This window comes from Varanus komodoensis, unplaced genomic scaffold, assembly GCF_004798865.1.
Source record: "Varanus komodoensis strain SLA01 unplaced genomic scaffold, ASM479886v1 scaffold52, whole genome shotgun sequence".
Classification (NCBI taxonomy): Eukaryota; Metazoa; Chordata; class Lepidosauria; order Squamata; family Varanidae; genus Varanus; species Varanus komodoensis.
In genome coordinates, this window is record NW_025336114.1 from 5,071,928 (window position 1) to 5,097,386 (window position 25,459).

The 25,459-nt window shown below is 44.8% G+C and overlaps 1 protein-coding gene across 1 annotated transcript in view; it reads right to left on the minus strand.

Annotated features, from left to right (window-relative positions):
- Nucleotides 1–8,308: 8,308 nt before the first annotated feature.
- The window catches only part of LGR6 (leucine rich repeat containing G protein-coupled receptor 6), a 153,151-nt gene continuing 136,000 nt past the window's right edge, over nucleotides 8,309–25,459 (minus strand). The window contains exons 9-18 of the mRNA XM_044447487.1: nucleotides 23,798–23,866; nucleotides 22,807–22,878; nucleotides 21,407–21,478; nucleotides 20,328–20,393; nucleotides 19,570–19,641; nucleotides 18,702–18,773; nucleotides 15,797–15,922; nucleotides 14,657–14,817; nucleotides 10,836–10,916; nucleotides 8,309–9,558 (exon numbers count right to left, since the gene is read on the minus strand). Coding sequence (XP_044303422.1) covers nucleotides 8,309–9,558; nucleotides 10,836–10,916; nucleotides 14,657–14,817; nucleotides 15,797–15,922; nucleotides 18,702–18,773; nucleotides 19,570–19,641; nucleotides 20,328–20,393; nucleotides 21,407–21,478; nucleotides 22,807–22,878; nucleotides 23,798–23,866 — 2,041 coding nt within the window. The remainder of the gene's footprint in view (nucleotides 9,559–10,835; nucleotides 10,917–14,656; nucleotides 14,818–15,796; nucleotides 15,923–18,701; nucleotides 18,774–19,569; nucleotides 19,642–20,327; nucleotides 20,394–21,406; nucleotides 21,479–22,806; nucleotides 22,879–23,797; nucleotides 23,867–25,459) is intronic.

Here is a 25,459-nt window from a genome sequence, read left to right on the forward strand (position 1 = left end):
GGTGGTGGTGGTGGAAATAACCCAGCACACACATACGCAATAGATTTCTTGCCTTTAATTACCAAAGCTTGTTGAAAATCGGAGGGAAAAATCTGATAAGTTGTGTGTGGGGATTTAAATATCAGTCTGAACTTTTGCCAAAATATGTTCCGAACCCTTTTTTAAATCCATTATATAATCTAATTAGAAGAATGTTTTTAGATTGGAAAAATCTGGATTTCAGTTCTAATGTCGCTGCTCACAGTAAAATTCTAATAAACTATCCTGCCATCTATTTTTGAGCCTGCTTGGCTTCTACTTCCCCAGGCACATGTTGTAAAATGAAATTATTAGACTTTTTTTTAAACAAAGAACCAACTGATCTGTTCTAAATTCGAGTATGCAAGTGTTTGTTGCACACACATGCGCGTGTAATGCTTTGTGCACTTTTGCCTATGAATGGAAAAACAACAACGGACAAGCTTTGCATGGCTGGGCAAAGCACTGCTAAGAATTCTCAGTTTCTGTTTTTTGTTTCCAAAGCTCTTCAGGTTTGACTCTATAATTCTCTGACCCAGGACTCTTACTCATACTCAAGGTTACATACTTGATCTGAAGTTTGTTGCTGATACAGATTTGTGTCATCTGTAAGCCCATTTATTAGACTTCTAGCATAGACAGATCATTATGTGGCTCAGGCACACATTAGAAAGAGCCACAGCCTCCGTAAGAAAACCTGTTAAGATGCCCAGCACTTGAGGCATATGGATCTATCCAGTTTCTTGAATGCTGTGAAGGATTTAGCTGTGACTAGTTGCCTGATTGTTTATAATGAGCGGATTTTAAATCAGCCTGTAAGTTGCCTTGTGTATTCATTTAAAATGATATCTCATATCCATATAATTGTCTCCTTTTGCAGTAAACATTCATAAACCAACAGCAGAGTAATTCCTTTAATCTTGAATCATATACCCATTTATTCAGCAAAAAGAAAATTCAGCAAGAAGCAAAACTGGAGAGGCTTCTGGCACCTTAAGGATTATCCCATTTAATATGGAAAAAGCTTTCATGGGCTGACCAAACTGAGGTGTGGGAGCTGCATGCAGCTCTGAGTTTATTTTGCGGCCTGCCACTCTGGGTGCTCTCAGGTGCCCGTTTGCTGCGCATCACCTGCTGCCTCTGTGGGTGCCCATGGGCACCTGCTTGCCTATGCCATGTGCTGCCACTGCTTGTGGGTGGCTGCTTGTGGCTCTCAAACACCTGACATTTACCATCAGTGGCTCTTCCATGGAACAAGTCTGGCCACACCCCACGTCATCAGAAAGATCTCCCATTGATGTATATGGAATTTGCTTCCAAACAAGTGTGCCTAGGCCTGTAGCTCTAAGCTTGTATTTTGGCCGCTCTTTGATTTCGTGCAGGAAAAGGCTGTGAAAAAAATCTGTCATTCCTGCTACAGGACAAAATGAGTGCATGTAGAACTACATTTATTTGCTCCTGGTGATCAAAGGGTGAGTCTTTAATGCACACAAATTTTGTTTCTCCCTTAGATCCTACTGCTCAGTGCTCATAGTTGTGTTATGTGTTCCTTTTTTTTCTCTGCGACTTAAAGGAAGTTAAACTTGACAAAATCTAAATTTAGCAACCAAGCATATACAGATCAAGTATATTATTGTATACACACATCAATTTTATTTAGGTAATCTATTCCAAGTACAGATTTTGAGCTTTCCAGTTGTAGCCTTTGCTTGTCTGGTCTAGCATTGTAGACAGTCTCTGTATTCATGTTCCTGTTTTTTATTGACTCTGTTATTATTTAGTTTTTCAAAATTTGAAGGAACTCTGATGGGCTTAATTAACATTCCAACCCTGTGGGTTAGCCATCTATATTAATCTGCCTTAAAAAAAAACCCTTTTGATCCATTTTTTCTTCCTTCACTTATCTTAAATCACAGACTATCAATATAATACTTAAGTCTCCTTTAAAGCCAACTGACATTAAAGAAGGTCCATTTATTAATTCACTCATCTCCTTGGCGCTGCACATAAAGGCATAAACTGTAAGCCTCTGTGAGATAAGACTATTTTGTTTTTCCATATTTCCCTGAAGGACTGGTGTAATGCCTCAGCAGCTAGTTTGTCTTTGGTGCTGTCAAACTAGCCCTTTTCCTTATTAAAAGAAAGCCTTTCTCTGTTTCTGTCTGAGGTGATGCCGGTCTGTATGTGTGTTTTATTTAAAATCTTCCTCTTCTGTATTTCCAAAACACCACTTACTGAGATGTAAAATTATGCTGGTTCTTCCTAACACACACACACACACACACACACACACACACCCCGGTTCATACATGAATACACATCACTTGATGCCTCTACAGTTTATGGTTGGCAGCCGAATATGTCAACTACCTCAGTGGAAAAGTGTTGTGTTTGAGGTAATGAGCTGCATCTGTGATTTATATCTGTGATGCTCGTTCATACATCACACACTTGATATTGCTATGTATATGGGAATAACCCTGCAGTCTTGTCAATTTTCAACATAAGCCATAGTTTTAAAATTACATTTTTTAATTTCTACATGGTCTTTCATAGAGAATGCTTTACAAATCAATATACAAAAAGGAAGGTAGGAATAAAGGGAAATAAGAGAGGGAAAGTGGCTATATATCTCTATATAAATATACACATAATATACAAACACACGCATGCTGGATATTGCTTATATGGCATCATGTATATACAGACAATAACATATACATGGTATGTAAAGACATCTGATATTTTTCATAATTCTGTTACAGCCAGATTTTGACATTATTTTAGACATGGTAGTATGGATGGTAAGAGTTGTAGGTATTTGTGTTTTCAAGGGTTGACCAAACCTGATCCAAATTAGCAACTACTTAAGAAGGCAATTCTTTCCAAGTGTGGTTGACCAATATGAACGTCATTCAAGTCAATGCAAGTACAATTGTCCTTTCTGTGTTATATAGGAAAATCCTAACAACAGGCTTCTCCAAACTAATAGATTGATCTGTAAATAGAGGCCACCATAATAGGGTCACTTATGTCACTTGGAAAGACTGAAAAGATTAAGAATACCTAGCAAAAGAATCAAGCTGCAAATAATGCAGTGCATTTGCTTGTCTTGCTGCCTTGTGCTTTTTTGTGGGGGATGTTAATAATGCTTGCTTCCAGATGGACAGCTCCTAGCTCTACCAGTCATAAGACATAGGGTGGACCTGCAGAACATGACATACATGCTACAGTGTTGTTGTTTTTTTACCACTGTTGGTCTGTCATGTCAGCCAAGCTCTGTCGTGGTATTTCAACATGGTACAATTTGGTCTTTCGAAACCACAAACAGAAACAATGGTCTGTTCTATGGTTTCTCCATAGTATGATGGCTGGTTGCATCATCTGAACCTGGAAAACATAACCCACAGTGGTAGGAAGGCCAGAAGCAGACAGCTGATTGGCAAAAGTTGCAATGGCCACTCTTGCCAAATGCCTAGCCAGATTGGGAATCTTCTTGCAAATCAAGTGTAGCACAAAGGCTGAGGGATGCTGCTTGTGCAGCAGTTGTGGAGGGCTTGATTCCTGAAGAGTGCCACATGAATGCTTGGTGTAGGTTCATGGCTGCAAGAAAGTGGGCTGCAGTCCAGGATGCTGAGCCTGGGGAATGCATCAGATTCCTACCCCCAAACTGCATTTTTCACACTTCCCTACTGTCAGAGGTGTCTTTGAGGCAGGAACAAGCAACCAACTGGATGGTGCTGCAAAAAGAAGCAGAACTGCTTAGGCGGTTCCCCCAGTGCCTCACCACATGCACCAGAGGGAAGCCCTTCGTGTGTGTGTGAGCGGGGACAGAATCAGCAAGGCAGTTGGAGCAGACTCCCGCATTCTCAATCCCACTTGCAAGACGGGCTCCGTTTCTCACTTCCACTGGTAGAGGTGCTACACAGGGACTAGCCTGAGGAGGCCTCTCTTGCAAATGGGAGTGAGAAAGGGAGGAGTGAGCACCACCCTATCCTCGTTGCAGCTGCCCGCAAGAAAAGCACTTAGGTGGGTGGCAGATTGAGGACATTTTCCCCCTAGTGGGAGTGAGAAGTGGGAGTGAACAGGGGAACCAGCGGAGCAGCACTCCTCCCAACTGGGCACCGCCAGCCAGATTATTTTCCCTGGCATGCTTCCAGCTTCTCTCAGGGGCACTTGTGTGGGTGGGGGGTAGGGGGGGATCATCTGAGTGGCTCTGATCCTTTTTACAGTGCCATCCAGCTGGTTTCCCTTGCTTTTGCCAAGGCAGGTGATGGCAATCTTTGATCAGCCCCCTCATCTTCTCTGCTCCACTTCAGGGCATGAGCCATTTGCACAGCAAAGACTGCTTTTCAGCCATGGCAAGCCAAACTTGGTTCTCCACCACATCTGCCAAAGAGAAGTGCCTCATTCTTCCCCGCGGTGTCTCCTCTGATACCACCTGGAGGACGGAGGGGGAAGGAGATGGCTGAAGGGAAGACAGCACCATGGCACACCCACAAACCCTGGTAACCATGCAGGTTTATTTGTTGTGACATGTGGACCCAGCCATTAACTAGCTTATTTATATTCCATAGTTATTGATATTTGCTCACTTGATGGAGTTTTTGTAATACAAAAAAGATGTGAAACAGAGTGACTTCTCATATGTCAGAGGATGCTTCCATGGGGCCTTCATTGGGCCTCAAACATGGAAGTTTACCAAGGGGCCACATGATGTCTTATTCCGTTGTAAACCTCTGGTGTTTCTCCACCACTTTTCCATCTGTTTTCTCACCGTATGAACCCATTAAAGAAAGAATGACAGAACAGCTGCACAATGCATTTAGACTGGTAGTGCTACAAGCTGTTCATCCAGAAGCAGCCATAGACATTAGAAGTGCAGAACTTGCTCTTCTGGTGTTGCTTTAAAAAACAAACAAACAAGCAAACAAACAAACATTCAGTTCCTTGGGAAACCATGGGATGGGTTAGGGAAGAACAGTCCCTTTCTGAAGAAGTTCATTGTTCAGAGACTAATGGTTTAAGGGTGCTTAGATAGCAAAGGGTATTTCCAGAGCTATGGAGCCCTAAGAGCTGCATTGTTCCAGGATTTGTAGTGACTGTGCAAAGTATGCGGGTAATGCATTTTACAGATATGCAACAGGCAGACAAGGGATTCAAGTTGAAAAGAGCTGTTAATGCAATCCTACCATTCTGTTAAAGTGCAATTCAACTCTGATGAAATCAGTAGCAGTTGGATTGCACTTTTTCCTAACAAATTGACAAGAGTTCAGCATTGGGTAAGGGTACATTCCTAAAGTTCTTGCAGCAGATGCTTGTATGCCCCTGAACTCAAAGGCTTCCAAGGATCCAGTGCAAGGCATGGGACACAGCAGTGGTGATCTCCGATGCACCACACATCTTGCATTCTGGCCACTTTCAAGTCATCAGGTCTAGCGCTGAGGAAGGAGAATGAGGCTGGGGCATCAATTGGACTGGCATAATTTCATGGGCCCAGCTGCCTCCCCTCTCTGCCCCCTGCACTCTCCTGTTCTACCTTCTGATACCTGGGATCAGGCTTTAGTCTTTGGAGTCCAAGCTCCTAGACGATCTTGGGAGGTCGTGAGATTGTGCCCTAAGTGTATTTAACTCTGTATAAGACTGCAAGCCTTTTTGCTAAGGTGTAGCTACAAATTAACCCATTTGTACCTGAGGATTTCAAGTAGGATTGTCTGTGCTTGGAAACCATGTAATAGGCATGAGGTATTCCCATTGAAACCCAGTATTATCTCCTGTTTTGTGCAGAACGGCATGCTCAACATTCAACAGGCCAAATCCTTAAGGTTCAATCCCAAACATACCTAGGGAGTACTTCTCACAACTCAATGGTCATACATCTGGTTGGATGTGCTTAGGATAGTGCTTAATGCTTTATGGATAACCCTGTAGTTTGCTTTCATTTTTAGCCTTTGAGTAAACTTCACTGGGGCAGTGAAAGGAGCAGTATACGGTTTTTCCATTTGTGCGCATAATGATTCTGTTGAATCTGATGTCTGACTTAGTCATTTAGTGCACAAGCTGCCCTTTAGCAGCTTCATTATAGAAGGAAGACGGTTCTCCATGTGGCTAATTGCTACCTGGAAAACTGGCTGACAGCTGCACTGATTAATGGCTTATGCCAGGAAGCCCATTAATTTATAAATGTAACCGAGACCTTTGTGGTTCAAGGGCTTCCCATTATACGAGTTGTGTCTTTTTTGCCACAACATAATGAATCTCCTTAAGATGTATAACTGGCTTGTATTCATAAAATGCATCTGCACAAGCCCTAAGCAGTAAATGAGAATTTGAAAAATTCTGGAATTCTAGCCAATCAGAACTCTGCAGTATCCAGAATTATTATTTTGCCAACATTAGCCTTAATAGAATAGAACACAAAGGTGGAGCGCTTGTCACATCCTTCACTTGTTATGTCTTTCAGTTTTCAATTTTTCTCTCCCACCCCTATCCAGAGACTCCCTGTAACCAGAACTACCTGCATAGTCTTGGCTCAGGGCACCCTTCAGAATATAAACATGTTAGTAGTGGTACCTCTGTGATAGGAGTTTCTGAGTCCTATCCCACTGCACAAGTTATTAAGTGATGTTGTTAGCTAAAGCTTCTCAGCAAAGAACAGGGTGTGGAAATTAAGTTGGGCTAGTCCAGCAGTCTGTACTTGTTCTTTCTATAAATAAATCCATTGAAACTGCAGCACATTCAAACAGCCTGACTCTCCAGTGCCTTCCACTGCACTCTGTGGGGTCCAGCTCAAGATTGTCCCTGGGTAAGTGTCAACCAATTGTCAGCAAAACTATGACTTTATAATAGTCTGCCAAATAACAAAATGTTCTCTGGGCAGACCACATGGTAAAAGAACAGATGCAAAGATAGGTAGGAAAGCTCAACTTAGAAGCCCAAATATCTGCCAAAATGAAATATTGTTTCTAGGCTTGAGCTGTAATTGTTCAGCTTTAATGATTGGCAGTTACTTTATTTGGAGATCATGGAAGTGCAACTGAGCCCCAGTATAATGGTTGGCTTCAGCTGTGGTTGCCCTGCGTTGGACTTTGATTGGTGGAAAAGAACTCTTCATCTTGAGGATCTCTGGCTTATGATTAACATATATGTTTGTGCATTGCATTTTTTCTCTTCAGGCTTTTGCTATGCTCAATATTCAGTCTTTAGTCCCACAACACCAACAGCTGTAAAAATGCATAGGGCACTACAAGGTGGAAGAAGTATCTATACAGTATTTGCTCTTCATAAGAGCTTAGATGAGGGAAATCACATTAGAGATGTAAACACTTCATCTTCCTTACTGCTCTGGATATTGCTTTTCAGCTCACAGGTCCTAATACTGTACAATGGGCACCAGTGGAACCAGGTAGATGCAACACATCCTAAATGGCAAGGGAAAATATCATGATTTGGCTCTTAAAAGTAATGAGACTCTTTGAGTTCTTCTAATCCTGGCATTGCCACTGCCTTTGGACTCACAGATAGGCACAGTGTAATAGCAGACCCTCATTTGGGTGATTTAAGTAAATTTTTGACATCATTGCTGAAAAATCAAGCTCTATGAAATTGAAGCAATCTAAACTGAAGGCTATCCTGTTATGTTTAGCTCCTCTTCCCCACTTGTAGGACAGATCTGATAGTGTGTCTCATTATAGAGACTAAGAAGAAAAGGGTATCAAAGAGCCATAAATGTTCAGCTGATGATACACTTATCTACTCTTTAATAGGCACAGTGGTGCTGTAGAATGATTTATTCATCAAGGCAGCATCCGGAATAATTCCTAATCCATCACTGCCCTAGGGCAAGGTTCCCTGGGGATACCCTCCAGTGCCTCCTGGTTCTGTTTGACACATTTCATTGGCAGCAACATCAGAAGTACCGCGGAAAGCTGAGTTGTGGCTGGTTAGGCAGCAGCTTCTTATTTTGCTGCACTCTGGCTTTTCTAGGTATTACCCTGCCTTCTTGTATGAGAGGAATGGAACTCAGTGCTTCCCTAGTCTTGCCTCTCCTGAGGGACACTCTGCCTCACACTGCCAGGAGAGAGGAGACAATGCTTCAGAGAGCTGGGATACAAGGAGCTGGCAGCATCTTGCAGGCAATTAGTTCCTGTTTACAGAAGAAGCAATAATTTGGGCCACCCTTTCTCCACGAACAGCCCTTGTCCCAAGCTGTTCATGGCTACAGGATGGCCTCTTGCATAGGTTCTTCACCAGGGGAGTTTGTGTTGGGTTTGGAAGGCTGAAGGATTGTTTACAAGTGAGATGTAAAGGCTGGTGCAGGTGGCGTGGGGAAGAAGGCAATATGGAGGCTGTTCCTTGCTTGGTCTCTGCTTTCCGATGCAATGAGAAGCTCATCATCAGCAAGGCAGGAAAGGTGGGTGGAGAAGACACTGTCATGTCCTCTGGCACCTGCCTTTTTTTGGCATGGAATGAGAGTCACCGAGGGGAAGCTGTAGGCATCAAGAACTGATGAGCACCTAGGAGGCACTCCAAAGAGGTCTGGTGCCTCAAATATGTGATCCATGTCAGAGAAAGCAACAAGAGCCTGAGTGGAGTCATATGAGCTCTTCTCTGTGTCCTCGGACACATAAGACTGGGTGCAGCTTTCCTGGGCCTGGCTCTTCTGCCTCAGGAGTCTCAGGTCATCTCTGAAATGGGGGTTGAAGAGCAGATAAAGCAGGGGGTTGAGGCAGGCAGGTAAGGGAAGTACCACCAACAGCACAGACTTGATGACTTCAGGGGTGATGAGGAAGAGACTGAGCATGGAAGAGAAGGTCAGGAAGGCCACTGGGCAATAGAGGAGGCAGTTGATAAAGATGAGCCATGCAACATGCTTGATCATAGCACAGTCCCAGACAGAGTCAAACTCACCTTTCAGCAGGTTGCAATAGAGGCGGATGTATGTCCCAGTGATAATGAGGAAGCAGAAGGTGTTCGCCAGCACTAGGGCCACCATGTATCCCAGCATGGAAGGCTTCCCATCTGGGAGTGGGTAGGGTAGGCAAAGAGGGGATGCACCATACTCCCTGACAGAGAAGAGAGGCAGTGCTGCAGCCACTGAAGAGAGCGCCAAGCAACTCAGGGCACCTGCCTTGATCATGCCAAAAGATGGGACCTTCCCATATGCCCTCATGCATGACACGGAAAGGCTGCACTGCACAGCAGCCAAGGTCAAGAGAAGAATCGAAGCCTCTGAAGCAAACACTGAGAGGAACCCAGTCACCTGGCACCCTGCACCTGTCTCCCACCGAGCCCCGTATTCTGCAAAATGACCGAAAGTGATGGCATCCATGAAAGCCAGAATGGCACAGTACGTGCCTGTCAGCATGTTGGCTCCAGCAAGGGCACCAATGACAAACTTGACAGGGGACAGATAGCCAGGTGAGGCAAAGACGACCACCATGACTAGTCCATTGCACAGGATGGAGACCAAGGTGATCAGCCAGACACCCAGGCGGATGACCCAGCTCTCAAACAGGTGATCGCAGGGCTTGAAAGGACCTGAAATGGAAGTGAGGAAGGAGGCAGATTACAAACTGGAGGGTGAGACACCACAGCAAAGGAGCTGACGTAACATATGGCTGGAGCATCAGCTTTCGCTTGCATTGGCAGACAAGGAAAGCTGTAGCTTACTGAATAAGAAAGCAGAATTTGAGGTATGCCAGGCTTCCCATACTGGTGTCCTACAGAAGTGCTGAACTGAAGCTTCTATCATTCCTTGCTGGCTGGGAATGATGGGAATTGCAGCTCAGCGTATCTATATCTGGAGGGCATCAGTGCTGAGAAGGCTGAGGTACATAACAGCCACCAATCTAGAAGTAGGGACTCTAGGGAGGCAGAGCTATGTGTATTTGCCTTAGACTTGTAATTCTATAGTTTTAAAACCAGTGGGTGCAACCAGCATGCTGGGGTTGAACATTCCAAGGACAGGGACTTGTTTTGAGTATTTTTTCCTGCTTCCACTAATTGTAGGAAGAGTCAAATGGAGGTTGGAAGGCTGCCCTCTGATTATTGAATATCCTGCTTCTTCCTACCTGCTTCTGAGATTTCAGTGAGCAGTGACATCAATTCTGATGTGAAGAGCTAGAAAAATACATTGCTGTTGTTTTACATGATGTTATGAGATAGCCCTTTCCCTTGATCCAAAACTCAAGACAATCCTTTGGAATTCTGTTCTTTTATTGAAACTCCGGAGTTGACAGAACAATCAAAAGCTAAACAGCCTTTAACCAAAGCTGGAAGGAGAAGCCTTTGCTCATGAAAAGAGGAGAATCCAAACTGGAAACTTCCCTGTGGTCCCTCCCTTTCAGTAAGGCTGCTGGGTCTACCCCCACAGGGGCTTTATCCAGAGCTCATCTCTCCCAGTGCCTCCTTATGGGGTCAAGGACTGGTCCTCCTGCACTCTTCCATCTCTTCCAAAATGGATTAACTTTCATGCTCAGTGTGAGAAACTTCACTAAGCAACCTGGAAGGAGTTTCAGAGGGGTGAGCCCTCCCTTGCCCCGTCACTTCTTTTTTAATTCAGAACCTGACTGTGTCCCCCACTCCACAGCCTGCAATGAGCTAAAGACATCTGAAGTATGGGATGGGTAGTGGCTAAAGAAGACTCAGCAAGCAGAGAATGTTGTTTCATTTTAAAGTGATGCACACAATGCTTGTCACACTAAGTCTGTGTTTTAGTAAACCTAAAAACAGAAGTGGCATGTATGGCAACCATCATGATGAATGAAATGGAGCTTTTTATAAATTGCGTCGTCTTTTTGGAGAATATTTCTTACCAGGGCTTGGTGTGCACTGGATGTTGGGGTGTAGCTTTGAATCCTCAAGCTCCAACTGGAAGTCGTCCATATCCAGGTCATCTAGATAGTAACAGAGAGAGGAAGAGCCCACAGGCACAGGAAGGATCAGCTTTGCATCGTCAGCCTTGCACCTACAGCACTGCAGCAGCTTGGTAATGTTAGACCTGAAAGTCTCGTGATGCCTCCTGGACAGAGCCTTATGTGATACTTCAGTTGTGAAGCATCCAAGATACATTCCTCCCATTCCCTGCTTTACAACTGATTGTTAACCCTCATTAAAAACAACAGCAACTCTGAGCACGTGCAGTTTCACATTTTAAGCTCACTTAGAGCATACCACCATTGTGACTACAGGTATGAAATACTTTGGCTGCTCTGATGCGACACACATTTGTTTGAGAATAAGCATCATTTTTGTAGGTAATATATTTTTGAAAGCTAAAATAATAGAATGTGCGGCTATCCCTTGTCTACAAAATGTATTTAAACATAAGAAGAAAGAAAGGCAACTGTGATGAGCAGCATCAACCCTGGGGGACCTTGCCATGGTGCCGCAGGTGTGGACAGCAGGTCTGTGAGTCACCCTGCATGGTTATTTGGGCCATCTGCTGAGCCATGGGGCCCGGGAGTTGGACCCTGAGCTCCAGCTCAAGCTGCATGGCTGAGCATGTTGCTTGGTTTTTAGAGCTGTGGCTGCCGAAATGGCAAGAATGCTACACTTGTTATGCATTCATATATTTCTTGACTGAAGGTGTAACATTTTTTGGAATATTACTATAACTTACATGTTCAGAAACCCAAGAAATATAATGTATATCAAATACAGCATGCATTTGGAAAGAAGGAAGGAAGGAAGGAAGGAAGGAAGGAAGGAAGGAAGGAAGGAAGGAAGAAAGAACCCATTCTCAACAGAACCAAAATGCTAATCTTGTGATTTAGAATGATGGAACTGTGTCATGATTTTGGAATCCATTAAAATCATTTTACTCTGTTGAACATTCGAAGACACTTTCTACAGGTTAAATATGTGAGTTTGCCATCTGTCAGTCTTCCGCTGATGTTTCTCTGTTTTACCCAATGTCTAATGTTCTTATGCTTACTTGCTACATCTGACGTGGCTTTAGATCTTAGCTTATTTATTAATTTGATTAATTACACTTATAGCCTACCTGTTTTCTTCAAGGAACTCCAGGCAGTTTACACATCCTACTCCTCTCAATCTTATCCTGTGAGGTAGGATAGGCTGAGAGTGAGCAACAGGCCCAAAGTCACCCAGTGAGCTTCATGGCTGAGGAGACCAGAACCCGGATCTCAGTCCAGCAGCCTGACCACTACACCACACTGGCTCTCTGATTACTTTCAAGTCTGATAACTTTCAAACTTCTCCAAATTACTCAGTTAACTATTCCCTTGATAAACATGGGGCTACTTTTGATCTGAAGCAATAGTTTCCTCATTGAGGAAGTGGTTTTCTCCAATGTGCGGCTCTTCCTATGTTTTATACTACAGCCCCCATCAGCCCCGGCCAGCATGGCACATGGCTAATGGCCAGGGGTAATAGACATTGTTCTTTAAAACATCCAGACAGCATCCGTTGGCATAGTGCTGCTACACTGTCTTGTATTGCAGGTGGGCGGGGGTTGGCTTTGTTTACAGATTGTGCTCTTGCATGACCACACTTCCTTCTTTACATTATCCAGGCCTTTAGATATGGGCACTAAGCACATCTATACCATCAGTGCCCCATTGCTTCAAGGTTTTTCTGAGATAGCTTGCAGGAATTTTAATAAGCAGAACGGACTAGCAGAGAAGACTGAAAAAGCAAGAGAAACTTCCCATTAAGTAAGGCTGCCCTTTCACCACCCTGACAGAGGCTCTGTGTATTTTGCAGGAGGCGAAATTCAACAGATGCAGCTTTCCACATCACAGAATGAAGTAACTGGGGAAAAGCTGCCTTTGTAGATTTTCTGCCAGTCATCCAGCTCTTAAAGACACAGAGCTGTTGTCAGGAAAAACTATTCAAGCCTGACTATTAAACATTTCTCTCCTCAATAAAGCTTGCTTTCTTCTTTAAATAGGAGTCTTATACAGCACGGAATTTATGATGAACATTCCCCAAGGAAATATAGCTGCTTGACTATGAGCTGTACTGCACATCGCTGATGCCTCCTCACTGCAGGGAGCCGAGGTTCATCCCAGCTAGGTTAGCAATATGCTGGCACCTGGAAGAGAAGGACCTGTTGCCCAGCAGTCTAGACAGCTGAGCCCTGGCTGTTTATTTTACTGGAGGTGTCAAGAACATGATTTGGGCAGTCTTAGGAAAGGTGCATATTCTTTTCCCACAAACATCCTGCCACCAAAACAGCCTAGCTTACAAAGGGAACCACACAGAGCTCCCATTCAGCTGGAGAGCAACCCACCCCCTCCTGCACACACGGTGTGCTGAACGTACGGCAAGGCCCAGCGGCATAGCATAAAAGGTATGTAGGATCCGTGCCCTGTGGCGACATGAATCCACTCTGTTCTCTACCCCTGACTGTGACTGATGCAAAGCTTTTCCAGGAAGAAAAGTGAACCCACTGGCTTGCTCCATCATTGGCAAGCCTCTGCCCACCCACAGGAGTCAGATTGTAGGTCACCAACTGAGCTGCTCTTCAATGCATATTTTGGAAGCTGGATTCTGAAACAGGCAAAAAAATATTATCATATCACATGTTTTACTAGTAGGTTTAGAAGCTGATGCTGAGGAAGCATGTTTCTGCCAGAACCATGGAAATTAGTTCCTAGGCCAGGATGTTCAGAATTACACGCAGCTTCTAAGGTAGCTCTCTGCACATGCTACTATTCTTTGTACTTGAAAGAGAGAGCAGCAGGAAGTTGGCAGCAGCCCTGATGTTCTGGACCACAAGATACTCCCCAGTGGAAAATCAACCTTCAGTGAAAGCCCTCTTTTCTAATAGGAAAAAAAAAAAAAAAAAAAATTTGAACCCCCCCCCCCTCCAAAAAACCCCAACAACAGTGGGGCAGAGAAAATGCTGCTGGTATTATATATTAAAGGGCATAAAACTTATCAGTAAATATAAATTCCATTTCTTCTAAGCAGCATCCAACAGCTTTTGGTGGTAACTCCAGGCCTGAGGTCTCACCCCTGCCATACTAAGTGGAAGAAGGTTATCCTTGCTCTTTCCAACAGCAGCTTCACACACTGGGCTGACATAACAGAGGCCTGGAGGCTGTCTCAGAAAGATCAGGAGATGGCAAATCCCCTCTCCCCATGGTTGTCTGTGTCAAATGCATTTCTCATTTCAGCTAGAGTCTCTCAGTCCTGTCAGTGTGTGTGGGCCCTGTGTTTATACAATCATGTCATACAGCAAACAAACAATCCAAGCTGTGGTCTGCAAATCCATGTACTTCCACCAATGTTTTTTACATGTGACTTGCAGTTGCGCAGAAATCCTTTTGCCACAGAAAGGTTTGCCCAGATGAGTTGCAGGCCCCATCGATGCAGCAGCCACAAGGATTAAGTTGGCCCACTTTGGCCCTGCTGCACAGAATCCTTCCCAGGATACCCCCCCCCCCCAGTTTGTTGTAGTAGAGAAGCAGCAGTTAAAGGTTCAGACTAGTCATAAATACTAGAATAACAATCAATGTGCACAATTTACTCGAAAACACTGAGGACCTGAGTCAATTTTCCTTCTCAGTGGCATTCCTATACCTTTCTTATTAGCTTAACATCTGCTTTAAGAAACTCAAGTTGCAACCAAAAGGCGGAAACAAGCTAAGCCAGAAATTGGCCTTACAGTGATTATCAGTGTGGCCTGGAAACAGTCCCAAGGTCCTCTTGTGGCCATCCTCATCCTCAGGACTCATATCCTCAGAATCCCACGGGCTGGAATCTTTGAAGAAATTGCCACATGCTCCATAGGCACAGCACTGGTAGGCATAGGGCACCTCCAGGACCCTGGGGAGGAGAACACAGGACTACTTGTTACTTGATTCCCTCATCCTGCACGTGAGGTCGCAGAAACTCACGGTGCAACAAAGGCAGCTTTATGCACATTGAGGATGGGAAGGAACAAGGTTATATGGAAGGACAGAACAACCCTCCCTCCCTTTAACAGCCTTGTAGGGCAAGGACGTTTTGCATGGGGAACTTCAATGCAGCCTTGAGAAAAATGGCAACAGCTAGCAGTCCCTCTTGCACCACTGTGGGAGGTACAGAACCCATCACCCACTTTTTGAACCTGGTGTGGGGGGCAAAAGTCTATATTTCTGTGGCTCCTTTAATGGTGGCCAGCACAGGATGCAAATAAAAGCCAGTGTTGTCCCCTACACTGGGTGCTCTCTGATAATCTCACATATCCAATTCACTGGGCAATCAGTCTGTTGCAAAGACCCCCACATGGGGTATATGCACATGTGTGTGCGCTAAGGACTGCTCACTTACATAAATGCGACATGTTGCTGGCACTTCTGCCATTGTGTTCTCAGCCTTATGGAGCATTGTCTCAGCTGTTTATTCTAACCCCTTCAGGCAGCTCATTAATCCGCAACAGACAAGACATGGCCACACAAATAGCATTTACTGTAGGAAGGCTGGATGTCATTAGCTGAGGTTGGCTTTTGCAAAGGTTTTCCGCTCTGCTGAGCCCCAGGCGTGAGCCCCCTGCTTCCAGGGCCTCTGCCTCGTGTTGTGTGTGAGTTTGGATGATGCCAGCGACAAGACATTCAGTGGCTCATCGATTTCTCAAGGCAGTGATGGGTTCAGAGTGTGAGCAGGAAGTTATGCTTGCTCAAACCTCTGGCCTAACAGAATTATATAGAAATGTCTGGTAAACATGTACAGGGGAAGGCAGATCAAAGCAAACAAAGGAAGTCCAGTCAGAAAGAGGGGTGGGAGGAGGTGCCTTGTGAAGCCAGAAAGCAGAAACAAAGTTCACCTCATCTTGGGAAAGTTTTCTTTAGTGAAGGATTCGGAGAGTGCAGGGTTGCCTTTCAGTTTCAGATGAGTCAGTCCAGCCAGACCAGCCAACGGCAGCGTCACCAGCTGATTGTCTGTCAAATCCCTATTGGAGTAAAAGGCACAAGTGACATTGGAACAGAATGGAGGCTGGTGTGCTGAGTTCAGGAAATGAGCTTCTCGCAAGGATTTTTATTCTGGATGGTTTAGTTTGTGTATCATTACTGTTTCAATCAGGATAGTTATATTTTGTCTTCGGGATGTTAATCCTACTTTTGTAAGCTACTCTGAGAACTCCTTGGGAGAGTTGATGGTGCGTACAGACAAAGCTTCTGAAGCACCCCCTCCTTGCCTCATTCATTAAATTTTATGGTGGGCAGGGGTAAGCCTCTCTCTTCAACTTGTAAGCCTCTACGTTTCCTCGTTTGGAAATGATTGCCTTCTCATTGGTAGTAGTAGGAACCATTCATCTGGAAGCAGCCTAAGGAAAACAGAGCTTTGGCTACTTGTAAAAACAGACACAGGGTGGGTTTGCAAGGCAAAATAAGCTTGGCAGTGTGCGTTAATAGCCCAGTGACCCAAGGTATACTGCAACATGATATCTCTCGAGATCAGCTCTGGATCCCCCACCCAGCTCTTGCACACAATTAGAAACCATTTAGGACTGATTGCAACCTTCTTTCACTTCATCCCTTTTCCCTACAATCCCTGGATGCAGCTACAGTCAGTTCTTTCAAGTGCCTCAGCAGCAGTAATTTTTGTCCACTCTTGCCCAAGAGTGGATGTCCAGAGACACGGGGAGCCTCTGGTGGGCCAAGTGCAGAGGGTTCCTGCTGGCAAAGTCCCAGCCTGCATTATTCAGAAATATGACTTCTCCTGTTGGAAAGCCAGCAATCCTAAGATGCAAGCAAGCACAGGTGTTGCATTTCTCCATGGCAAAAATGGCAACCCCTGGCAGATAACGCACGTCTTTAAGGCACCAACTATTCATAGAAACAGGAAGACGTTTGCGTACCATATAATTCATATCTAAAAGCCTGCTTTTTAGGAAATGTATTTGAATTTAATGTGACTGTTATGAGATCACATCGCAAATATATAAAGTTTTAAAATGCTCAAATTACTTCATATACATTAACTATCATTACAAATAATCTCTACAATAAATTGAATTAATATCCCAAGATGAGGGATGTGGCCGAAAGGCTTGCACTTGTGCTTGAGGTAAAATTTGAACCTGTTCACACACTTAAGCTTCAGGCCTGCGTACACTTTCCTAAACTCAATGGGATGTATGACTCATAGATTGCATGCCTCAGCGCTATGACTTGGTTTACATTCATTCAAGCGGTAAAACCAGAGCGGGCTGAATTACTTCAGATTGTGGCTGGGGGTAACTTTTTAAAGTTTTTTTAAAAACTTGTTCCCATTTTTTAAAGCCCTACAAATTACATACAAGCACACCAGGAAGAAAGATTATAATTCAACCTGCTCTCCACTGGTTTTCTTTTTGCAAGGAAGTTTGGAAAATATTTACATACAGGAGTATAAATATTTTATAGCTCCACCTGCTGTTTAAAGTGGTGCAATCTAGTCTACCTGCCCCTGCCACAGTGGGGACTTTACTACTCATTCTGGTTCAGTTCCAGGCTTAGCTCTGTATAGCATCACTTGTGATATTGTTCTTTACTTAAGTCCTATTTTGAGGAATATTAAAATGTACCTTTAATAAGCTTCTCTGTTTGGACACTGATTGCATCTAAAAATGCAATAACGAGAGCCAGAATGGTGTAGTGGTTAACATATTAGGCTGGATCTGGATTGTAGTCCCCATTCAGCCACAAAGCCCATGGGGGTACTTTGGCCAGGTCACTGACTCAGCCTACACTACATCACAGGGTGGCTGCTGTGAGTATAAAGTGGAGAGGAGAACCTTGTAAATTTCCTTGAGCTCTTTATAAATGAAATGCACTGTTAATGCATTTTCTACTGCTAGTCTTTACAGCAATCTGAGACTTGTTTTTCAATCAGTTTCTGGAATAAGGCAATCTGTGAAATTTCCCCTCCCTCCCTCCATCCAAGGGGACTAGATTGGGACCCTGGTATACCTGCATTCAAGTATGTCAGCATTTTTGTCATTCACTCTAACCATGACATTGTGAGGTATGTTCTTTAACGTTCCCTTCTTACAGATGGCAGTCTGAGACTGAGAATTAGTTCAGTGACAGCCTGCCTATTGCTGAGAGGGGGGACTGAACCCAGTTTCCTCAAGTTCAGGGCTGGCAAGGGCTGGGCTGGGTCACAGCATCACTCATTACCCTTATGCTGTTGAGCCTGTGATGTGGCACCAGCAGGAAGAAGAAGTAAAGCAGGACCCTCACATCAGAAGCATGCCAGTCATAAAAAAATGAAAGTACAAGTCCCTTGTATAGCAAGGGACTGATGTTAGGGACTAGCTTTGCATGAGAGTCTGTTACTCTTGGGTTAGCCATGGCTTGTTGTAAGGTCTAAAAACCCTCCAGGGTAGACAGCTAAACATAAACACAGATGACACCCTAAGACATGGTCAAGCTCAAAGGTTAGAGAACCCATGGCTAGAGCAAAGTGTCCTTTGCTGCTTCTGCACCCCCTCCCCCCGCCACAACTCCCTTCCTGCTAATCTGTCACAAACAACAGTAAAACAATGGTAAAAGCTTCATTATCATCTCATCCATTTGCCAGAGCAAAAACCACCTACCAATTACCCTGGTATTCTGGCAGATGGCTACTGCTCTGGAAAAAAGAATCCAAGAGTAGTACTCCCTGTGTCCCCGCCTTTCTGTTGTATCACTGTGTTTGGGACAGGTGAATGCTTATATCCATCTTATGTCATCAGTACAACTTACAGCTTGACAAGAGAGTGGAGGGTCACAAAGGCCTCAGAGTGGATAGACTGGATGTAATTCCAACTCAGGTCTCTGCAAGTCAAAAGTTCATACAGTAGTAAATGTGGAATACATTTCAACTGGTTGCAAAGCATAATGAATCCATCAATATTCCCAAGCACATCCTTATAAAAATCTCTGGATAATTTCTATTTCACAGAATGTCCCTTGTCTTAAAATCCCAGATGCTCTGTAGCATCATTCCCCAAACTGATACCTCCCAGCCTCCTGCAGCCATGGGGATACATGGAAGGCTGGACAGGGATGCTCTGTACAACGCTATCACAGCTCCTCTCTCATCCATATTCAGTAGCCTGGGAAAGTTTGAGGGGCAGATGGAGCTCTCAGAGGACTAGCAGGAAAGATGAGTGGGGAACTTTCTTTGTTCATTTATTAAAGCATTTATGTTTTGCTTCTCAGTCCAGAAGTTAGAAATATTTTGAAATGCAAATTGGTTTCTGTTCTTGATATGTTTGTAACAGAAGAAAATGGGATATTACAAGCATTCTCTTCATGTGAATAATATAATATGTGTGCTATACATATAAGTATGTGTTCATATTTTAAGTTCATCTGCATCTGGCACTTTTGCAGGTCTGGCGGTGTGCCCATTGCTGCTCATTTGAGGGGCAAAATCGATGTCATAATAAGAATGAGCTGTTCTGTGTGAATGCACGAGTACAGACGACTTGTTCTGAAGGGCTCTTTGTGTGGCCGGGCTCTGTAATCATGCCCAGAGTGCCCTGTAGTATACCACTCACAAACTCCGGACTTTCTTCTCCTCTGTCATCAGTGAAACTCCTGACAGTTCTCCACAAGCTGTACTTACATGGAGCGCAAGGCCGTGAGCTGCCTGAAAGTGTCTGCTCCAATTTCGTGGATGCAGTTGTGCTGAAGGCCACTGCAAAGACAGAGAGACTACGATGGGAAAGGGAAACTTGCTTCGCAGAGCTCCTCATCCTTATTGGCAACAGAAGAAAGCAGTGCTGCCATGAAGGTTACTTCCATTAAGAATTGCAAAGGGGCTCACATTTCAAGGGGAAAGTGATGGAGAAACAAAACAGCCCAAGCCCACCCACCCCTTTCTCTGAATGCAGGCTCAGGCCTTGGACAGTGCCCCATTCAAATCAAAAGCATGCTTGGTGGGGGTGGGGTGGGGATTTCTTTATTACAAGGCTTCCCAGGCCTCCTCAGCATCTGCTCCCACTATGGAGCCTGGAGGGCTCAATATCACCAGCTGGCGTTCCCACCCATGGGAATACCATGGGTGAAGGATCAGGAAAGGAAACTCTTGGGAGGCAAAGAGCATTTCAGCCTGAACCCTTTAACAAAAATGCATGGTGCTCCCGGCAATCCGGCACCAGGGGGCTTCAAGCATTCATTCAAGAAGTTCCACATTGGGTACAAGCCAAGGAAGAGTGACACATTTTTTCCAACCTAGAGGTAATAAACCTCAGAAAAGTCCCAGCTAGACACCTACACTCCAGGATTCATCTCTCAGTTGTTTACCCACCACTACTAGTCCTTCACAGGCTGTTCAGACTTGGGGGTTTTACCTCAGCTTACCGCAAAGCAACAGTTACTTACATTTCTTCCAGCCTCTGGCAGTAATGGAAACTGGGCAGCTCCTCAATTTGATTGTGTGAGAGCTCACTGTGGGGAAAATAACAAAGGTTAGAACAAAGCCAGCCTTCTTGAAGGTCGTCCTGGAATGTGTCTGGGGGAAAGGAAAGGAGTGGGTGACCCCAGGCTATGCAGCTGGGAAAGCAGGAAACCTGGAGACAGGTAATATCCCTGTTGTACCTGGCTGGTGGCTGGCACCAGTCTGTTCATGCTACTTGATGCTTGGCACCAGTCTGTGCCTTGTTTCTTGATATCGTTCCTAAATTACTCACTCCTTCCCCTGTTAACTCTGCTTGTGGCAGTTCGAGTGTTCGACTGGGACTCAGGAGATCCAGGTTCTAATTCCCCACTCAGCCATGAGGCACACTGGGTTTCTTTGGGCCAGTCGCTCACTCTCAGCCTGACCTGGGCATAAAATGGAGCTATGTAAGCTGCTTTGGGTTCCTCACTGGAGGCAAAAAAGAAGGATATAACTGCATCGTACTAGGAACAGGAGTAATATTCCAGTTACCAGAAAGCCAGAGCTCTAACAGTCTACTAAGTGGTGTTCCTTTAGGGCCAGCCATACACAATTGTCCACCAGAGGAAGACTGGCACAAATAAGGTTTGACATATAAAGCAAATCTGTTGCTTTTACACCATGTTAAACTGTTTGGTTCATGAAAGTGCTGTGGCTGTCCTACCAGCTGGTGGTTTTCCACTCCATCATTTTCTTCATCTTGTACCACAACTGCACTTTGAGTTTACTCCTGGATGATTTCTCCCCATCTGGCTCTCCCGCTTCCCACCTCTCCTCAGCATGATCAGCTCCCCACGCAGCATGACTCAGACTGGGGTAGCTTGTAGGCAAGGACCAGAGTAGAGATGCCAGTGAGGTCACAGGCACCGCCCACTGCAGTCCCCTGGAACGGAAAGCACGGTGGAGTGGAAAGTCTTCTGTAGCTGCACAGCACACTTTTGTGCCTGGTCCATGATTTATGCAGTGGCAGTAAAGACACCATTCAAGATCCTCAGTAAGAAGGGGAAATGTGCTTATAACTCACAGGATGCGCAGGCTGGGCAGCTGCTGGCACATCCCACCAGGAAGCAAATGGATCCCAGCCCGGGTCAAAGTCCTGCACAAAAGAAGACATAGCTGATGCCATCATTCACAAGAAGGCTTAAAGGCTTGGCCCAGGGAGAACCAACCAGGTGCCCATCCAATATTTTAGACTGCAACCTCCCACATGTCCCTACAAGCATGAGCAATGGACAGGCATTATTGGCGATGCAATTTGAAACATCTGGAAGGCTCCTGGTTGCTACCTCACATTTAGCCCATTCTCTGCTATCAGTGTGAATATTGCTAAGGGTGATTAGGCTAGAATCAGAAGGGATGTGGCATGTGGCATGCAGAAACCTTTTCCACAAGAGAAAATGGAGTGTTGCGTCACTGGGCTAGTTCATAGGGTTGATGTAGTCCATGGGTTTGTTGCATAAGCCACCCATGCTGGATTTCCATGACACAATAAGTCATGGCGATTGCCTGTTGCAGCTTGACTATTCCAAAGGGTGGCCAGCACACAGTGTACCACACTGCGGCTGTGGTGATCACACCAACCTGTTCACCTAAGGCCATTGGGAACTGTCAAAGGCTGAGCTGAGCATCTGCCTGGCCAAATTTCTACAACAATGAAGTTTCAACATAGATTGTGCACAGCTCCCAGTTACTAAATAATCAACACTTTGGCTGCTATAGTTTACTCAAAAAATTGCAATAATAAAGGAAAGTAGAAAATTTCCTGGAAAAAACATATTTGGACAGCTCCTTCAGCAGTTCCCTCTACACCCATGTGCTTTTTCATATCTTCCTGTGGCTCAGAGAAGACTACTGACCTGCACTGATTTGGATGAGGACGATATTAGAATCCCCTGCTTTTTTCCTTTCCTTGAATGGAATATAGTGGATTATTTGGGGTGAGAAACAGGCAAAGGGCATCCAAGCAAACCTTGAAACTCACTCTGGGGTTCTTCCTGAGTCAAACTTCAGGAAAGATTGTATCCCCCAAACTATGGGTTGAATCCTGATGGATTATTCTTTTACAGAAGGATAATCACAAAGAGCTCCTTTCATTCACAGAAAGCACCAGGGTCCAAGTGAAGCCTCCAGGCTCAAGGAAAGGGGGACAAAGACCTGACCGTTGCTGATACATCTGCTCTAATCCCATAGACAGCCCCCTCTGACACCTCTCGCGCTTCTCTGGGGAGTCTCCAGCCCTCCAGAACAGCTTTCAGGAGGCACAAGAAGCTGCAGGAGGAAGATGTAACTTCAAAGTTTCCCTCCCAATACCTTTTCTCTAGCCCAATTGGAACTCTGCTACTTTGAATCCAACTAGATGATTTTATTGTGGTGGGAGGGATGGAGGAAATGTAGTAACCCCAGTGTAATGGTCCTGTTCCTTACATAATCTGGAGTAATGGATTCCCAGCAAATGCTTTCTCTGGAATCGCCTTGATGTTGTTGTTATGGAAACCCCTGTTAAGCAAAAAGACACCAGACTGGTTAAAGGCAAAATACAGATGGGGGATTGCTTAAACTTGAAAAGTCTTTGGGTGGCTTCCCACAAAGAGACATTTTTTAGCATGGAAATTGTGTGCATCCTGTGTCTCATCTGTCACATAAGGTGAACACACAGGGCTTTGTTTTGCTGCTTGTGCATGTGGAAGGAAGTTTCCACCAGACTTATGAAATCTAACAATGCAAATGTCTCGGTCCACACCTGTATCCTGGGTGCAGTATAATCTGGTGTGGGCAGCTGAAACATCAGGGATGTGTGGAATGTAGGAACAGGAAGAACTAGAACAATGCATGCCATCCCCAAATTAGGACCATCTGAACATACCCTAAAGGTTGGGAAAATCAGTTACCCACAATGCCTGCCCATCTCTTGAGAAGCCACAAATTGGCTATGCCTGGAAAAATGAATGGGTCCTAGTGAGGTGGAAAATGCGAAAGCTTCACTGAGGGTGATAATTAGAGGCCCAGAGCCTCTTCTGAAGGGACACAGAGCTGGAGGTAAAAAGCAGCAGGGGCTGTGGAAACTGGCCCTACAAAAGATGCCCAATCTGTCAGAGCTGTGTACTTTCAAGAGTTGTTTCCAGAGAGGTGTGAACTCATCTCATCCTCAGTCCAAATGCCATTGCTATTAAAGCTCGTGGTGGTTTGCCCAGTGGTACCACAACTCTGGGCATTCTGTGTGACACTAATGATGTCTGTGAGGCATATGTTGCCATGCTGGAGAGGAGCGACTGCATTTATGATAGAAATGGTGAAAGAGGAATGCACATTCCTCTTTGGATTGGCAGTTTGGAATGGCAGTTCTGTCCACATTAAAGGAAGGCCCACATTATCTATTTGAGCAATGTTTCTAAAGAAGGTATGAGAAATGCCTTACAGCTCTTGAAGCCGGCCGAGCGTCCTAATGGCCACTGGAAATTCCACCAGCTCATTATAGTTCAGGTCCCTGAGAGACACAGAAAGACAAAGTGTCATTAAGAAAGCTGGAAAAACTCATCAGAATATGTTACATTCCAAATGGTTGGAAATTTGTTTATTCAGTATGGAGAAGAGCTTCTCACGACTCTCGAGTCACCCATATCTGGAAACATCATCTCAAAGTAATACTAGAATATTCCTTGTTAGGAGACTCATCCCTTGGAGCTATAATGCCCCTATTGGATGTATCCTCTCTGATGTATCCTAGCTGCCCTTCCAGGATGGTCTGCCATTCCAGTGTCTTGTCCTAGACTCACAAGTATCTCCTGAAACACATCTGCAAAGGCAAAGCAAAATGAAGAGGAAACTCTTTAGTGCACCCTTTCCGAAACTGGTGCCCCCCACATGCTTTGGACTACATCTTCCGGAACTTCTTGCCATTGGCAATGCTGGCTGAGGTTGCTGGGAACTGAGGCCCAAACATCTAGAGGGTACCATGTTGGGGAAGGCAGTTTGTTTTTTCTTGCTGTGTTTTTGCAGGAGAGGCGGAAGTAGGACAGATCCTTACCCAGGGCAGCAGCAGCACATATTCTGAGTCAGCAGCAGCCTTTCCCTACTTGGGCTGCTGCCTCTTAAGTGATATATGGCAACTTTAAAGAAAGCTAGAAGTTGCACCGGCCAAGGGCGACAATGGGACTGTTGCTGTAATACAGATCCACTCACTGCAGAGGCGGATAGAAGGCAGTCCAATGCATCATTCCAAAACAGAGCTGGGGGAGCAAAGTTAATACACATGCCCCCTCATTGGAATGATGTATGAATTCACCTCTGAGTCCTCGAAAAGGAGCAATGTATAAAAATGCTTTGCACAGGAATATGCTACAGGCCAAACACATTGCCTAGAAATGGTGATGCTGGGTCCATGGTACATTTATCACATGTCAGGTATAGGGTGAATATAACACCTGAAGGTACCACTTATGTCTGGGAATGAGATAGGATATCACATGGGCTGCCACATGGGCTGAATATACAACTAATATGTGGGGGGGTCCCCTGCTCCATGGCCAATCTATTTCCAATACTGCAACAGTGAGACTCAGACCAAGTGGGGTGTTCTCCATTAGCCATTCTGTAGCTTACACCAAGGAAGCCAACAGGAATTAAACCATGGCTGATGCCTCACTAGCCTTCAAGTTCTGCTTATGCATGTGAACCTTTCTTCATGAGTCATCACACCAGGCCAGGTTCTGCCTTAAGGCAAGGGTCTGCATGCAAAGAAATAAGATGTAGCCTTCCTCGGGGTAGGGGTATGCCATTGAAACTGCTGGGGTTTGTTTCAAATCCCTCCACCCTCCGCATCACAATCTCCCTACTATCCTATGGTTCTTTTTACTGACATGCTAGTCATTTGTGAACACCTGAACTTCAAATGTTGGGACTGCAAAATGAAAAAACTGCCTGGCTGGTGGGATCTCAAAGTTGCTTGAAATCTCAGGGCTAGCAAGTATCTTGGAGAACTTGTAAGGAAACAGTATGGGGAATCGTTTAATCACAGAAAAAACATGCCTGATATATGTTAAATGATAATGAGTAAGTAAAGTTTTAAAACCTATCCTAC